The sequence below is a fragment of the Parus major genome, chromosome 4, assembly GCF_001522545.3.
Source record: "Parus major isolate Abel chromosome 4, Parus_major1.1, whole genome shotgun sequence".
In the NCBI taxonomy this organism is placed as follows: Eukaryota; Metazoa; Chordata; class Aves; order Passeriformes; family Paridae; genus Parus; species Parus major.
The window spans coordinates 31,954,304-31,973,546 of record NC_031771.1 but is presented as its reverse complement, the minus strand read 5'-3'; the positions used below and the strand labels follow the sequence as shown (position 1 = coordinate 31,973,546).

The 19,243-nt window shown below is 36.0% G+C and overlaps 1 protein-coding gene across 3 annotated transcripts in view; it reads right to left on the bottom strand.

The window, feature by feature from the left end:
- CLCN3 (chloride voltage-gated channel 3) overlaps positions 1–19,243 on the bottom strand; it is a 62,073-nt gene that overhangs the window by 39,455 nt on the left and 3,375 nt on the right. For all 3 annotated transcript variants that reach the window (XM_033513485.1, XM_015623841.3, XM_015623843.3), the window contains exon 2: positions 11,548–11,723. In XM_033513485.1, the coding sequence (XP_033369376.1) occupies positions 11,548–11,707 (160 nt within the window). In that variant the 5' untranslated portion in view covers positions 11,708–11,723. The remainder of the gene's footprint in view (positions 1–11,547; positions 11,724–19,243) is intronic.

Below are 19,243 nucleotides of genomic sequence, written 5' to 3'. Positions count from 1 at the left end.
CAAAAAGTATGTTAGTTATTTCTGTTGTTAAGTTCTGCAAATTCCAAAATTATAGCCAGTGAAATGGTGTCTCTAGCTAAATATGTATTTTGGGTATTATGGAGTACAAAATATTATGAACACTTGTAAGGCCTAAAGCAAGTTTAACAATAGCCTTATTTTAAATGGCTAAGAGCCCCTTCAAATTGCCAGTTTACTACACAGAACAGCTCACACAAACAGCAGGTTTGTATAGCAGCTTGTTTTCCAAATTTCATTGCAGTAATTATGGACTAAAGTCTCAATCCCAGAAATCCTCCATGCCCAAATAACTTCACACATCTGAGTGCTCCCATTGTTCGCCACAGGCATAGGCTGTGGTTAACCGTAACTTAGATGCACCTGTCTTTGCAGAAGTCCATTGTTCTGAAAATATTGGAATGTACAGAGGTTACACACCTTTATAGCATACCAAGAATGACAAAAGACACTTTTTTCTTCTCTCTATACTTTATCTTTTCCAGTTTAGGTAAAGAGAAGAATCATATTCAAGGCAAAGTATTTAACAGTATAAGAAGAAGTCAGAGGTTATACAAATCAGAGACACCCAGGGAAATAGGTTTTGATGGGACAAAACAAGGTCAATGAAAAGAAAGGGAGTACAACAGAGGTATCACAGCCTGCTTACCCAAAGCTGGAGGGATGACCTTAACTCTGAAGCACTTCACATCATTCCATATTAAAAGGCAAGCTAGGTTTAAAGAAGACAGCCAAGCACCTTGCTACATGTAAAGTAAACATGCTCTCACTTCTCCCAATTACTTGGTTTGTTTAAGTGACAGACTATCTAACTTTGTCACATCAGATGATGAAAATTAAAATAGCGTCTTTTATGAAATTACAAATAAAAATTTCAGGATGTTGAATGATTTCATCAGCATAACAGATACCAAAAACGTGAATTACTGATAATTACAAATGTTAGAGTGACTGATGCAAGAGATTTTGGTGACTCTTAACTGTCATTTTCTTTCCTATTATTATTCAGAACTAAAGCTTCTTTTTCAGCAGAGCTAGAAGACAATGTTCTCTTGAAAAATGCTACCTATAGAGCGCTCACCAAAGTAGCTACCATGTCCAACCATTCTGAAAAGAATTTAACTGATATATACCACCTCTTGAAGGGTGGGCATGAAACCATCTTACTGCATAGTGCCCAAAGTATACATAAAATGTCTCAAAACCCTCTGTGTCTCTTCACTACTTCTCTCCATCTTTCCTCTCCTACCTCTTCTCCCAGTTTCTTCTTTCATTAACACTTTTCTCAAGCCATGCAGCCAAATTAAGCCCAGGTCTAACCACTCTACCAGCTTGACTTTTCTTAATGTCTCAGTTTACTATCTTACAGCCCCTTCAGCCTGACTTTTTGTTCATTCTGCATAAAATCATACAACTTTCTCATATGGGTCACACAGAGCCTGCTGCAAGAATGTGAAAGATGATAAAAGGACAAGCACTGTTCTCTCAGTTCTAATTCCCAGACAGGGTCCAGGATGATATAACAAAGACAGACACAGAAAATGTGGAGGATGGGAAGAGAGAGAAAAAAAAGTACAGTTATAGATAACTTCAAATTGATACACAGTAAAAAACAAGGATAAATTATTTTATAAGCATTGTGAATTAGAGTCTTGAACTTCATTAGTAGAATTCTGTCCTTGATCAGTATACATCAGGCTATATATAGAAGACTATTACCATTGCCACCTCATCAAAAGCCCCAATAAGGCAGACAGATAACAGGAAAAAAATCAGACCATATATAATATAAAAGCAGGAGACAACAAATTTATGGCATATGTTGTTGAGTAGTTTAAGGCAGATGGGGTTTAAGCAACACAGAAGGACAAAAAAAAGCCCAGAAGAAAGTATACAGGAGTAATATACAGTAAGATTTTCCCCTATTTGCATTTCATTATATTTGTATTATTATAGAAGAAAATAGCTTCTTAATCACAGTTTCTTTTTTTCATAATCACTTGTATCCCACAAATTTGTTACTTAATTTTGCTCACAATCATTTCACCCACAGAGAACACTTTAGTTCAGGTTCTCACCTAGTAAACTCACTTTTTACTGGCCAACCACATGTTTTTGTATTATACTCCTACAGTTTTGTATAACTTCCAATGGTGCTTTATTCACTGTCCAGACACAGAAGGTGGTAATTGAAGTCAAACCCAACCAGCAAACAATGCAGTAGAACAGGTCACATAGCCACAACCACATTGTGTAACCAATTCTGAGACTGACTTCCTCTCAGGTAAGTTGAACCTTCACTGCCAATCAGTAAAGGTTTCCCACTGCCATGCAAAACTTCAAGGCAGAAGAAAAAAATAGACTTTAAAAAGGAGAAATAATAAAATCATAATGCAGCATTAACACCTAAGACCAAAAATAAAGTGGAGGAGGGGGAAAAAAAAAGTTTGGTCCCTAAAGACTGGTTTGACATCTTGGCCCAAAACGCTGAAAGCAAGACTAGTATCTCAGTTTTCTTTCTATTTCTTTCTGGGCCTGCCTGTAACACTATTTAATGTGTAACCCAAGGAGGCTGGAAGAAAACACTTGACATCAACAGACTACACAGCAGCTGTGATAAGTTAGTCTTTTTAGTCTTTGGGGTTTTGTTTTGTTTGCGGTTTGGTTTTTCTCTTTGCTTGTTTTTTGGGTTATTTTTTGGTGGTGGGTTTTTTTTTAATTGATCAGTTTTACACTGACATTAGAAATATCTAGTTCTCTGTATTAATCACATGAGAAGGACTTGGAAGAAGAGCAAGTTATTTTCTGCAAACAAGTTGCTCTTTCTGATTCTCTAAGAGCCTCTTAACTACTTTCTATATTTTTCTGTATTTTTTGTTTACAGGTTAGGCTTTTACTAAGAAAAGAAGTACTGCTGCATTTTCACCTCTGCACATGTGTTCTCTTCTCACACTCTAATTTGCTAAAGCTGTAGTTACAATACATCAACAGGAAGATTTGGCATCCTTCCCTGAAGTTCACTTCTCCCCTTTCTCAGACTAGCCAAAATCCTGCTGCAGAGATTGTTCTATTTTTCCTCATACCTAAATGCATACAGGGATATAGGCCTTATCTGCTCCACTGCCCTTATTCTGTTTTAGGGTTGTTTACTGTTGGCCACTATTTCCTACTTGGTGTTTGAAGCCTAATGCAGGGGATAAAATTCTAGCACCAGGTGTTAGATACAGCACTGTCCTGGTTCCGGCCCAGCTCAGCGGGAGGGGCACAACCAAGACACTGTTATTCCATACTCATGTCATTGCTGGGGCAGAGAAATGGGATTCTCTAATTTCCAAGATGGGTATTCCTTTCCACTTGGGAAAACATGGCTGCAGTAGGGTTTGGTCAGGTGAGGCTCTGAGGTGAGAATTTTTGCATGTGAATGATTCTCTTTTTTTTGTAAACATTTGTTATTACCATTGTTGCTGTTACTGTTCCTGTTTTCTTATCTCATTGCTATTTCCATTAAATTGTTTTTATCTCAAGCTGTGATTTTTGCCTTTTCTTCCTCCAATTCTCCTCTCCATCCACCCACAGGAGTGGCAGGAACAGGGGGAAGGTGGAGTAAGCAGTATGGTTTGGAAGGTCTCAGTGGAGAACTAAACTGGGGAGTACCACTTCTAAACCACAAGAGCCATACAGACATATATGTTAAGATTACCTTCTATCTTCAAGAATATTACACCTTCTTCATAAATAAGTTTTGTGAACATAGTGTCAACAGCAAGTCTGTATGTTGTTAATACATAATATTCACATTATGCCAGGTATATTTGAATTCCATTAACTATGGGCTCAGTACTTAGTAGCGGTAAAAATAAACTTACTCCATTTCTAGGACATGTCCATCCTCTAAATGCTGTGTTCTGACCCCTCCCTTAAATTAGAGATATTAGAAAGAGAAAGGGGCAATGAAGAAAATCCAAAGGATGGGATAGCTACAAGGTCATATCAAGCAAACAAGAAGACCTCAACCTGAAAAAGACATAACTGAGGAGAAGAAAAATAAGTAGCCATGGAAATAAAATTTTCACCATCTGTTTTAATAACAGTGACATCACCACATAATTCACGTGTTAATCCTTGTTAGTTTCTACATACGTATGGCCACTGCATGATAGGCTTATCAGGGTATTATCAGGCACAACAATCAAGTCATCCCGGCTTATCAGGCACAACAATCAAGTCATCCCGGTTTCAGGTCACCCTGTTCTAGTTTCATATCAAACCTTTTCCTATCAACAGCAGTTTCACTTCAATAAGCTAATAATATCCCCTAAAACTTTTTGTATCAGCAGAAATATTTTCTGTAGCTATAACTGTAGATGAAAATTAAAACACACAAAAGAGAGCTTAAGCATTTATGCCATACAAGGCAGTGACAAGGAGATAAGTGACAAGGAGATCCACGTGTCAGTCCACACTAACACATGGGCCAGTGTTAACCCAGGTAAGACTCTGGCACTTAGATCTGCTCTCAGCAGTACTTGTACCTGGATTTAGGTTCAAAAGAAAGAAAAGAAGGTGGTGATTTACATAACATGTAGCTAAACTATGAGAGCTTGCAAAGGATGATTTGGGTGCTAAAGAACAATGTTTGTGAGAAAAGCTCAGTTCAAGAAAAATACACTGATAAGGACTAAAATGAAAACCCACCACTCAGATGAGAGAGGCCATCAGCTAGACAAAAGCTGCTGTACAAGGACTGTGGTGTCTCTTACCCTGTTCTTACTCTTCCTTAAGCACCAACTTTTAACCCGTGTCAGAGAAGGATGCTGAGCTAGGTAGATTGTGGTTTGACTCAGTACAGCTGTTCTCTTGTTTCAGGGACATCGTGATATCGTCTTTCAGAATAATATTTTTGTTTAATCTAAGCAGATGAAAAGTTTTCATTTTAAAAGGCTGGTAAGCAAGAATAATCTCAAAGGCAGTAAACAAGAGTACAGCCCAACACCAATTTGGTTAAAATTCTATCTGCCTTCTTTGGCTGACTTGAGAGAACAAATCAAAACAAAAATGGATAAATTAAATATTATTAAATCTGTAGAAAAAAATATCTATATAGTTTTTAAAGATTTTATAGACATACTGAATTATTTTATTCTACATTTCAGACTCTTCTTTCTGCATATATGCATCACACTTCCTCTGTTTTCATTCCTTCACTTTATACTATTCACACAGATAGTCTGGGAGAAGGACATACACATACTAACACTACACCAAGCTGTCAAGTTGGGAACAACTTCCTCAGCAGCATCTGTTGACAAAGCCAATGTGCTTTAAGCACTTCAGGAGAGCTGAAGAAGAAAGCCAACAAAATTATATAGTATCAGAAAGATGGAAATAATGGATTATTAGTATTATAATTTATCTTCTTCCAGAGCATCAGGCTCGTGCTAAATAAAACTTTGGCAGGAAGGACTGGTGAGACCTTTCAAGGATTGTTAGTAGGATTGACAAACAAGTCCTCAAAGGGCTGACCATGGTATTTAAGAGAAATTTAAATGATAATTATTTGTTTTCAAACATTTTAAAGAACAAGAAACTACTTGGTTACTAAAACGCTACATGCCGTAATTTCTATCCCTTAGAGAGCCTAATGCCACACCAAGCCATTTATAACCTGAAGGCCTAAACTAACACTTTAACACCATTACAGGCTGTTCAACTACAACACTATCAAGTGAATTTACATTTTGAACAATAACTACAATAAAAAAACCAAACAAACATTAGAGTTCAGGAAATCACTGGCATAATAAATGGATACTCATTGACATTCACTCATTAGATAATGACATCTCATAACTAAGATAAAACTTTTTTTTTCCTTAAACTAAGAATCTTTCAGTTAGTTGGGGGGAGGGGGAGTGAAGAGGTGTTGACAAGAATTTTTAAATCCTTGAAGAAGAACCTTGTTTATTAGCCCAGTTACCCATGTAAACATAATGTATATCACTTTCTGTTCCAGAGAGGTGGGCAAAATCAACTCCATGCATTACTAATTAAAAAAGTAGAAGAAATCATAGTTTGATACTTTCAGATATCCTATGTTTAGCTGCATTAGTAGTACGAACCACAGGCAAAATGTCTGCAACCTAACTACAATGCAACAAAAAAAAAAAGTGAATTATAACTATTTACTGACAATTTAATTTAATTTAATTCTATAAATTCACTGTGCCTCATGCTTTCCCTTGTGATCACGTCATGTTATCTCATGCTTCGATCTGTATGCCATCATTTGGGAGGGAATACACTCCTGCCTTAAAAATGGCAATGAGCTCTTTAATGAAAATATTGCTAATTTGGAAAATACCCTGTATGTAACTTAGGAAAGTGATATGTCAAACTGTCATAATGACTATTCAGTCAAGTCAGTTTCGTAACACATGGATGGAATGGATAGATAATAAAAACAATGCCAGTGGTGCAAAATTACATCAAAGGCTCTTCTTTGTATCAACTGTGAACAACAGGAAGAACCATTAAGGCAATTTCCACATATAAAGAATACAACCAAAACAGTAAACTATTTTGTTATTTTCTTTAAATTCTTCCTTCTATTTATAAAGGGCAATAACTAAATAGAAACAAGCATACATGTGAAACAACATTGATATATTGTTGGAAAAGGTAACCAGCTCTTGCTTGAAAAATTATCCACCCCTGTGTACAAAGTTCTTGATTATACTGAATCACCTGCACTTACTGAAAGTTGCATTCTGTTCCTGAAACAATGACATAATATTATAAGATTTTTAGTATCAGTATTTAAGGGACTGAAAATGGATTGTTTAGGTCTCTCTCTTTAGGCAAGAGACTCCAAATCAAGGTTAAGGAGGTTTTAGGAGAGATGCAGTATTTTACACTATGACCTGCTGGCATTTTCTTTTCTTTTTTCAGTGGCAATGAGATAGTAGTAAGGAGAGTAGCGGCTGTAGCAGCAGCTTTTGAATTACCAGTTTACAGGTTGTCATACTAAGGTTAAGTATTGCCAATTTTATGTTAACACCATATGTCAAAATGTAAGCTGTCTCTACACTGAACTCACAATATAAGCAAGTAAGCTCCTTCAACTGAAGTAGGAGTCTCTACAGCTACTGAGAAGAACGCAAGCTCATTCAGGACTCAGATTCCCACAGACAGATCAAAGTACCTTGACATGTAAACACCAGTGAGATCATTTGTTTGCAAACCATTTTTACTGCAAATAAGGTTTAATCATCTGACTTCAGAAAGTGCCTTGAAAAAATTGCAGTCTGACAAAAGTACAAAAATCCACCTCCTACTGAGCTTGCCCTACACTTAAACAAGAAAGTCAAAACTGATGCTGTCCTCTCTTATCATATAAAGAGCCCTCAATTCTGAGCAAAACTATGGAGACCTCTCAGTTTTACCTTGCTGGTTGGCTAACCCTGAGTCATAAAAGGAAAAAGTCTGAACTTTTGAAGAGACTTATAACACCCTTCAAGCCCAGCTAATAGCTAAGAATTGTGATTCTCTCAAACTTTAGGGACAGGCAAGGCAAACCACTGCTGAGAAAAAAAGAACTGATTAGACATTCTCATCACATTCCATAGTTAAAATATTAATCTAATACTATATTTCCATTCTGGAGATTTCATTTCTGTTTAGAAAGAATTCTTTTTTCCCTCTGCTACGTTGGTGGGAAACAATGATAATGAACTATCCTAGTGTAAGATTTTGTTTAAAAGCTAAATAGTATAGCTCTGTAAAATTTAAAGCAGTAAATATTAGCTTATATGACTTAACTATTAAAGAGCTGATAGCTTTCCAGAGTTAAGTACAAGATCTTTAAATTGACCTAGCAAGAAGCAGGGCAAACAGTCTAAAAATAAAACACAGATATGGATGTACATTCTCTGTACAAACTCTGGTAACACATCCTCCATACAAAGAGGCAGATGTTTCCACCTCAGTACAAAATCATCAAACTCATTAGCCAGCCCTTTAACAAGAAAAAAACCCACAAACTTCAGTACTACAAAGTTTTGATAAGCAACAAAAGCAAGTTTTCTTCAAAGCTGACAGGCAGCATCCCTTCAAGGCAGGGCTTTGGTAAAAGCCATCCAAGCCTCCATATGCGTGGCAATGTAATTATTTACATAAAATACACTACACTCAAAGAATTCACAATTTCGTGATACCTACTTGTTCTCCATAAAACTGCCACTGAAAATCTGTCATTAATAAAATAATAATAATAATAATAATAATAAAAAAAGCTACTGGAGAACATAACGGGCGTCGTACAAATATATCTGTTTGGCATACAATACCACATCATCAGAATTTCTGTATTTTCCTCATATAAGACACTAAAGGACAGGTCACATACATGCTTTCACATGGTGCTAAGAAAAGCAAGATTGTTTTACAGCATTGATTTTAAGATAATGGTGATTACTCAACTGTAAGAGTAACAGTAAGAACTGTCCACAACCTTTCAAATAAGATGACAATAAAAAGACAAATTGCTATCAAATAAATATTAAAGAAACCTAAGAGTCTAGGTGACAGGACTTTCTGATTACTGGTTTCAGCTAACATTCATTTGTTTAGTCCCAAATAGCATCAAGGGATTTCCCACATAAGACAAGGAGTATATGAGGTTAGCACTCCTTCACAACATCATCTGATTTCCACTAGCTTTCAACAGAAGGCATATTCACTGCTGTGTAAGAGCTCCAATGGCTTTCTAAACCTCAGTTAAGTACTTAAGTATTGAGTGGTAATGCGAATAGCAGTACAGTGCAGCTTTATAGAATTGCTATCCTGAGAGCCAAGGGACTGGGCAAGCCTAGTGAAATAAACAGACTTCTTCAGTTAACTTACTACCCTCTGAATGAGAGGGAAAAACTACAATTACTTTAGAAATTTCATATTGTTCGACTTTCATCTATATAACATATGTGCAGCTTATGTTTCCATTTCCATTAGCTGATAAAAGAGGAAAAATAAAGAAAGAATATTTTTTAATCCTTCATTTTCTCCTCACTGTATGGTCTTGATTTTTTTAAAAATCTGTAATTCTATACTTTATTACATAAACTGTAAAATGTTGATGTGCATTCTGTTATCCATGGCAGATTATGCAGACTGTATAAATTCATGTCTGTGCTCATTTGTACCACAATCTTACATTCTGTAATTATGTAGTTTTCAATCTATCTGCATTATTTCCACAATCATTTTAACTAGAAATACATTACTGCCATTTTGCTAATGATGTTAAGATACCAGGCTTATAAATTCTTCCAGTCCCACTGACTTAAGCCACACCATATTTTTAAATAGGGGTCCTGATTTTGGCAGGGTTTGCCTGCTAAAGCACAGAGCTAGACCTGAGGCCTCTGCATTCACATCACGCTCTGGAGGACCTGCAGATCTGAGAAGCATGTCATGTTCCAGTTACTGGGATGGTCCTACCCTTCCTCAGGAGGTAGGAAACATATGGATATTGTCCACATTGAATCCATCTGCACTTAGACTTAACAAAAATACAGCTAAAGGATGAGAGCATTTAAAAAATAGTAACAATAATAATACCGAAACCCAAACATTTGATGCTAAGTGAGTGAGAAAGAATTACAAAATGGGCACACGCAAGAAAGCCCTTGTTTGGTCTTCTCAACGATATTTTCTGTATTGAAAACACAAAAGAAAAAAAACCTGACTCATTTGGACACTGAAGGAATGAGAAACACAGATGTTCACCTCCTGAATGGAAATTTATGTGTAACATTTTTCAAAGCATGCTCTTACCACCCTAAAAAGAAAACTAACATCAGATTCTGATCTACTACTAAGATATTTATTGTGATTTACTGTACAATAAAACATTGTCCATGTAGAGAAAATTTACTTCAATAAAATAACAGGGCTTATTACTATTGCTGCCTCTTACAGGGAGTCTAGAACTGGGGAAAGCAGGTAAGTCATTTGCAAAAAAATTAAAGTTCCAGGAAAGAAAATACATTCATATTTATGTACCAACCCACATTTTGCTACTTCAGTGTTAGAACAAGATGGAAGCTGCTGGCATGTGCAGCACTTAACACTGATTTTGACAATCCAATCAAAACAACCACCTCATCCATTTGGACCCAATTTATGGATCTGATTTCACAACAAGTAAAGGGCAGAACACTGGCTCTGAAACTATTAATTTTACTGTAAACTCATTTCTCTTTCATGCTTGAAGTGATGGAAATTATTTATATGAACAATAACCAGAGTAGCTTCAGACTTTCAGTACAGGTTGTAAATACAAGCCAGACAAGCAAGGCACTCACTTTATTAAAAGTGCCAGATACTTCGAACAAAGAATTATATACAATAGCCAGCTGTCCACCTAATAATTTCTCAACTCTTAAACACCAGACTTCAGCATGCTGGTGTTCTCCAAGTAATGTGCCAGAAGAAATACGTAGATTGAAGGTGTGCTGGCTTTCGATAGCAGTATTGGTATACAAGTTAAACAACTGCACATTCAAGACATAGCTAATTAGACAGAAGGAATACAGGTGAGAAGGATGCTTATAATGAAATGGCACAACCATCAGTACAGTGCCAGCATCCGACTGCTAAGTGCAACAAAACATATGGAGGAAGAGACACTGCAGGGAAGGAAAACAACTAAATGCTAATGGGAGAAGAGGAAAAGGCAGTAAAAAAGAAAAAAAAAAAAATCCAGGAAGCAGAGTTTGATTTTAAACAAAGTGAGAGGAAGTGACCAGACTATACATTTAACCAAGTTTAGTATCTTCAACAGAAATTACTTTCTTTCTCTCCTTCAGTGCACCTCTGACTATTGCTAAATCAACGTTAATACTTTCACTACATGAATTGTTTCCTTAAACTTGAAAAAACAAAGGGCTCCCAGTTCCTTCTTCTTTGTGTTAGTTAAGTGCTTTTATAATGTTCACAGTAGAAAGTTTTCTTTGCAACTTTTTATTTACTCAAAAATTCAGTTCATATTGTGTTTTCTGTCACTTCTAACAACACTTCTAGTTTTGGCTTTTGCCTCTGTTTTACAGAGGTGAAGCTGAATGAAGCAAAACAGATTTATCTCTAGTAGTAATGATTAAAACAGCCTATTAATTTTTGCATCGAAGATATATTGGAGACATTGAGAGTTCCAAAATCCCACTAAAGTGAGGAAAGACCTCCTAATTGACAACAAGTTTTACATTTGTCAGCAGCATGTTAATATCTGCCTTGTATCAGAAGCCATCCCTCACAATGTAATTGTTAGGCAAGCACACAGAAGACTTTTTAAATTCTTTAATTTAAAGTCTAAATTTAAACCTTTCAGGTTTAAAGCCTCTCTCTGAAGGACAGATTAGCTTAACATAAAAGAATTAGATTTGGTCATATAAAACCAAAACAAAAACCAACAAAAAAACCCTACAACACACAAAAATACAACCCAGAGAAAATTTTAAGCTGAAATTAACTTACCAATGGATGCATCACCATCCAAGAGATTGTCATCTTCAGAGGTCTGAAAATCCATAATTACACCTGCTCCATCTAAAAGCTCTTCATCGCTGCTTGCACTGGTTATGCTGTTGTAACTGTTTCGATAGTAGCCTCTATGAAACAGCTGCTCAGACTCCATTTAGCTGCTTTATAACCTATATGTATATATATTAAAAAAAAAAAAAAAGTAAGTAATTTCCTATTGGAATATTCAAAAAAACACCAATAAATTTGTATCAAAATCAAACAAGAGTATTTCATGCTTTGGGAAAATTTTATGGTGACAATACTACAAGTTACAAAAAGGTAGCAACAATACAGAACAAATATAAGCAAACTGAAGAACAGAGAGCTAAAGCAGGACATCTTACCTTTTATGACTAGAGAGAGCAAAGAAAGTCATGAGCACATGGGCATAGTATATTGTGGAAAATCTAATTAAATACAGTGCAGGCAGGAAGTACATTGGTAACGGAGAACAGTGAACAAACAGCTACATTAATAGCAGAAAAAGCATGTTAGGCTGTGCAGTCTAGTACCACAGGCATTTTTATGCTCCCCAATGTCAGACATCCTGCTTATCTTTCAAGCTCTACAATTAAAAGGTCAAGCAGAGAAGCGAGTCAGCTGAGGGAACCACTTCCACTGCAGAGACATGTCTATGGAAAAGACAAACTAGGCCAGTAAAAACCCAGATTTACAAGACATTTGCTGACAGCTGATCCAAGCAATCGGTAAATTTCCAGACTGTGCTCTGTTATTCCACAAAAACACTTTTCTGTATCGCAAAGGGGTGTCAGGAAAAAAAAAAAAAAAGTCAGCTAAAGTTTGTTATTTCCCCAGAAGGGGGGTAGAGTGAAAACTTTAAAGTACTCTTCCAGATTCTAGATTACAAATTTGCTTTAAATAGTTCAAAGTCAAAAATAACGAAAAAAATCCCCACCAACAACATAGAACCCAGTAAACATAATCAACACAAAAACCCACAAACCAATAAAAAACCACAATGATTGATCTTAACAAAAGAGCTCTTTTTCAAACTACGAATCCTGATTAATTAAAAAATCAGTTTAAAATTCAGTTTTTCTGCTCAGTACTAACAACTAAAAGGGAGTCATCTGTCCTCTAACTCTCATATATCTTCGAACAAACCCTACTTGAGTACAGCACTTGATGAGAATGCTATGCATCCATGAAACAAAAGGAGATGAAATTAAAATTATTTATACAAGCTTTACACATAAGAATATATTCTACAGTTGAGGAAATGGGGTGATAGGAACCAAAAAGTAATAGTTTAACTGTTAAGAACTTTCAAAAGTAACTGTTTGATATAGTCAGGCATTCTATATATATGTATCATCTTATTTTTAAGTATCCAACTACTGCATATTTTAAGAACAGACAAATGTGACAGAGACACTTCCCACACCCATTCGTAAATTAAAATTTTAACATGTATCCATATATGTATGGGGGGTCTATGTCAGAACACCTGCCCAAAAGATGAAAGCAGAATTAAGCTTTTATCAATGAATTCTAAACATCACATATTAAATTAATTTAAAATCTTGCATCACTTTCAGTTTTTAAATAGATCTGCCCTTCAGAAAGAAATTTTAAACTCAAATTACAAGAATTTTACAATACTTCTAAAACAAAGGCCATGTTATGGCCACTCTCTTTCTTAGTCTCAACTGCATGAAAATTGCATTGACATTTTTACCACAGACTCAGCATATCTAGCATTAATTTATTTATTCTGTCTGCAACATGAAAATATTTAAGCAGGATGAGAACATCACTCATCTTCCAAGTTCCAGCTCTGGAAAATGGATGAATGAATTGTGAGAAATTTCTCACTGTATTTTTTTGATGACTAGCAGATTATTTCTTTGCAAAAAGGCACCAAAAAAAATCTTAATACTTCAAGTGAAGCTTCAACCACAAAAATTCTTAAGGATACTCAGTAATTCAAAATTTAGGGAATGCTTATGCTAACCTTTACAGAAATATATAGGCACGTTCCCTGTAGCACTCAAAAAAACCCATCAAGAGCTTTTTTTCTTTACTGTGAGAGCAGTGATGTACTGGGACAGCCTCCTCAGAGGAATTGTAGATGCCCCATTCCAGGAAGTGTTTAAGGCCAGGTTGGACAGGGTTTTGAGCAACCTTCTAGTAGAAGGCATCCCTGCCCATGGCAGGGGGGCTGCAACTAGATGTTGCTTTAAGGTCGCTTTAAACCCAAACATTTCTGTGATCCTCAGGAAAGGATCTTGGTCAAATTTTAGGTCATCTTTGGAGAAAAATGTTATGAGAAGCACTGCCAGTTAACTGAAGCTATTTGAGTTTAAAAATAAAAAAAAAACAAGAACTATTTGGGTTTATGTAGTAGGTTCCTAGGTCGTCTTGAAATAGAAGATAAAAAGTCAGTTTCCAAAAATATCCATAGGTAAAGCTTAGACTAGTTTCAGTCACAGCTGCTTCCAAAATAAAACTGACACTCATGGAAGAAAAAGACATACTCAAATATGAACAGAATCACTTAGAAAAAGAAACACAGGAAAAGACAATACTTGTAAAGCACAGTCTTGGCTTTAAAACTGCAACAAAACATCTCAATATCTATATTTATGTTCTACTGAATCATAACAATCTTAGTTAAAAACACTTTATATAACAACAGCTCAAAAAGTTCCTTCATTTTTATGAAAAATACCAGTATAGAATATCATCACTACAGACCTTATCTTCACAGAAGCAGAACCTTTAATAAATACTCATTTTGACAGTACTTTTTATCTCCTCAGCTTTAAAAAAACAAACAAAAAAAGGAAGCCAACTGAAAACCAACTAAAACCAGAGACTAATTACTGGATGAATACCGAACTCATGCTTCTGGTCATATGATGCCAAACATTAGGGTCATTGACTTTAGTTTTTGTAAAATATTTAAAACCATTGCATCTCCACTCCCTACAATGTCATAACCAGAAAGATTATGGCTACCCATAGATGTGACAGCTGAAGAATTATACCCACTGGCACAAAGATATCAGCCTACCTGATGGAAGGCATTGTTTCTTTCACACCTAGTCACTAACATGAATACTTTTAATAGCATTTCACATTCACCACCTTATTGATGTGAATACTTTAACAGCATTCAACCAAACTGCCTGGATTACCTGAAAACTCCAATTTAAACCTACTAAACTACCATCACTTATTGATACATTAGAAAAAACTCTGCTATCAGAGTTAAGGAGTCGTCTCCCACACAGGTACAGTAACAAGCAGCTCCATGAGTGCTAAAGTCTTCGAGGGGTTTTCAGTCATTAGTTTAAAAAGAAGGGAACAAAACAAAAAACTCAAACAAACAAAAAAACCCACCAAAAACAAACAAACAAACAAAAAAAAAACCTAACAAAAAAAAAGCTAACAACATAATTCCTTAGCATGAAAATACATGTAAGTTACAGTACTAGTTTCTAAACTAATGGGCCAGTACCTACAGATGCAAATATTCAGTCCAGGAAAGAAAAGATGAAGAGCTCCCTTGGCAAAAATAAAAAGAATCTGGTGCTCCTTCTGTGATCATACTCAAATGAGAAATAACATTGCAATTCATTAAGACAACTGAAAGGTAAAATCCATACTCCTATTTTGAAGGGCAGGAACTATGACTGCAGTTTTCATTGTAGACAATGTAACTTCTGTTTGTTGAGTCTTTGGTCAGGATGCTAATTTTCTGTTTGATGATGAGACACTGCAACAGTGTCTCTTTACAGTTTTTAAAGGCTTTTGCTCCTTTTTAATGTGGACTTGTGTTGAAGTCATCATGAACAACAGAGCAGAGCTTTTACACATCACAAGAATGACCATAAATCTCATCAATCATACTACTTTTCTTCAACTTTTCAGTGAAATGCACTGAGCAGTCCCTAACTATGTGAACAGATTCCTAAATTCAGGGTTACACCTGAGTTGAGAATCTTTCAGACAATTTTGTTCTAGTTCAATGTACTTCAGGATTGTCAAATTGGAATGTGAAAAAGCACCACTATTCTCAGTCTAACTCCAAGGGTATTCTCAATAATGGCAGCCACCATAGACTTTTAAGGTCTGAATTAAAATTTTTTTAGGGACACACTGAAGCCTCTGAGATCAAGGAAAAAAATCCTAAAGAGCTCTCCAAAACACAGCACAGGCACAGGATCACTACTTGTGAAATCTTGTGGGGACCCCTGGTGGTTCCTGGTCCTTACTCTCCCTACTAACAATTTTCCAGCTTCAAAGAAGTGAAGGAAACACCAGCCAAAGATGAACATATCCAGTGTACTGTCTTAGGAGTGACAAGCCTTTGGTCACTGGAAACAAAGAAGATCAGGGACTAATGTGTATGTCTCAAACAGTGATAGCTGTATGGCTGTGGAGCCAACCAAGGACTGTTCGTAGTAAGAGAAAATTATTAGTACTGACAAGAGAAAGAACAAGATGTGGCTGGAGAAGGGGCCATGCAAAGGTAGGGCAGCACCTCTGGGACAAACATCCTTGGTCTAGTTCACAGACAGAAGCACAACACTGTACAGGACAAGCACAGGAATGAGGCCAAGGTGTGGGCACGGACCATAGAGACGGATCAAGACTATCCAAGACCCCTGGAGCTCTCCAGCCCATTTCCGGAACGGTCTGAAAGAATGGACTGCACGCAATGGGTAATTTACACAGAAAACAAGAAACCTGCCTTCCTAGTGAGGAAACCTGTATATTAAAAAGCATCCCCAGCAAACCCAGGGGCACCCCCAGGACATCTCATCAGTTGGAATGACGCTGGAAGCAGGACTAGTGATCTCTTTTTCTCTCCCTTCCCTTTCACCCTGTCCCTTTGTGCAAAACCCACTGCCATGCACCTATATAGACTAACACAGCAACTTTCATGCCAAACGTGTAATGCACTAACAAAACTTTACTGATTGTTTGCAGACCCTCTGACTTTTGTTGTTCCTTTTGACAACGAGCATGTATGGCTCTTGAGTGCTTCCTTCCCCTTAAGGAAGGTACATCACAGCAGCAGAGTGATAAACTGACAGATGCAGTACATACAGCTATTTCAACTTCAAGGCCTGGAGCCCTGAGAATAGGCTTGCTCTGTTTCTTGCTCTGGATCCTCTCAGGCAACAGTCTTAAGGACTGATCTGTGATCAACACCTGGATCTGACTCGTGGCTGATGTCTTTTGCTAGACTACACAGAAGCCACCTTAATTTTTAAAAATGGCACTTCCGACCATTACTAGTAGCCATTCTAGTAATTTTCTAAGGATGAAATAAATTTATAAATCGGTTCAGAGTGATCTGAGAACGTCTGATGTTAAAAAATAAGATTGTTAATAGCCCGTTCCTGCTTTTTAATAAAAAATGATACTCTGAGATTTTAAAAAAAATCAAAAGGCAGTCAAGCCCTAGATGCACAAACAGCACCAAAAGCAAAGTATTTACTAAATCAAGTGTGTTAGCAGTTCACAATGCACAGCAAATTCCCCTCACTTGAATAGTCTTCTCTCCAGTTGTAAAACCTCGTTGAAACATTGGCATCTTCCAAAATTATTTGTATTTTATCAGGGTCTACAAAAGGTAAACAAGTTTCTGGCAGGAGAGTCTGGAGGGAAATTTACTGTTCAATAGCGGTACCAAATTGAAAACAAGACTCACAGTTCATATTTTATGAGGAAAAAAAGGAATTGGGTTCATGTGTGAGATTTTTTAATATTACCAAAAAAAAAAATCACCTACAGTTTACTAAAAGGCTTCTACCTAACAGACTGCAAAGAAGGTGAGTTATCTTAGATATGTTATATAATCATAGAGATGAAGTCAGTTCACTGAATTCATAGATCAAATTTATTAAAAATAATCCATCCTCTACCTAGCCAAAGGAAAAAAAATTCTTTAAAATTTGTCTGATATTTTTCTAACTGTGGTAATAAACACTGTGACATAAACAGTGCACAGATTGTTAGGTATCCTCAGGTGTCTTAAAAGTTTCACTGTCTAAGTTAAAAGAAAATTTACATCTCAGCATAAAACAGAAGAAAACTGCTAAGTTCATAAGACTGAAAATAATTTAAGGTTGTCTGAAAGAAGCAAAAAGTCAAATTAAAGGAATCTTCAGTTTTCTTTCCTAGATACACTCTGGAAATTTGGAAATTCACTTTTCAAAGTCAGAAAATGAATGTGTTTGGAAGCATGTGGAGAACAGAATTTTTTTCCCAACATATACACGAGAAATTAAAAGCGGAAAACTCAGGGGAAAAAGCTGCAGTAGATCAAAAACTTGAGATAACACATTAAAACCAAGAAATCTGGCAGAGAACACTAATTTTGAAGATAAAAGTGAAAGGAACTCAAACACAAACTTATCTTTCAGGAAAACAAGTACTTGAATTTACACTGGCAGGATGTCAAAATATGATATCACCCCAGAAGCTCTATCTTGAATTTAAACAAAGTACTAAAGAGAAATGCCATTTTTTACTATTTCAATTAGGAAATATTTCTTCATTATTGCAGTATGAACTTGCAAAATACACATTTGAGTTTCATCTCCTCTGAACTTTTTAGAGAACCTTATCAAAATATGTCAAAAATAAGGAGAAAAATTAATAGCAAAGGTTATTTTTATCAAAGGGTTTGTGCTTCAGGACCAAACTTAATTCACTTTTTCATTTACTACTCCTCCATAGCCTCTGAAAGTAAGTACAGTCTACTCCTGTAGAAAGCCTAAGGAAAATGCTTAACAAACAAAACAGCTGAATGCCTAAAAAGTTCAAGGGAAAAATACCTGACTAGACTCTCTGCAAGTTATTAAAAATAACTGCTGGTTATTGTAACCCACTGTGAAGCTACAGATTCTGTTCTTTACACTCATTTCCAGGAATATACACTCAAGACTACTTACTAGATAATCCAAACTAATAAGGGTACTCCAGATGTAAACACATTTGTAACCATTTTAACAGTTTTGTCTAGAATTCTTTCTATTACACATGAAGCCTATGAATTACTTCATCAACTCCCTTCTCCAGTAATAAAAAATATCAGTTCATTAAGTATAATTACTATCGCAACAATTTACATTTTTAAGTTTCTATGTTTTTAAAGCAAAACACATTTCCTCACATTTTCCCAGCAGAAAAAAAAAAACTATCTGTTTTATAACCCTCTTATCATAATTAATTTAAATGAGTATTGTTTTGTCTAGACTTTGTTCTCCCAAATGATTTTATAAAGGCTTCCAAAATTCAAAAACAAGTTTCAAGTTAAACAACTCTAAAAATTTATAATTGTTGACTTTCTACTACTCTGAGCATTTTCAGTTTGCAAAGCATGGCACATAAACAAGCACAAGTACTGTATTGCAGAGCCTCCTCATTCACAAGCACAGGTAAAAAGCTGACCTGACACCTGAACAGCTTTAGCAAGTCAGAAAACATAGAACCTGCACTTTCAGGTTATGACACAAGGGAACAACTGCAACAAGGAGGACAGAACTGGGAACTTGCTAATAAGCATTAAGCTGAAATCTTTATTTCAGGAAGATAAGCAGGGAGAGTACAAAAGCAGTTTCATGTACGTGATCACTGCCACTGCTGGCAACCTTTGGAGTTTACTGGG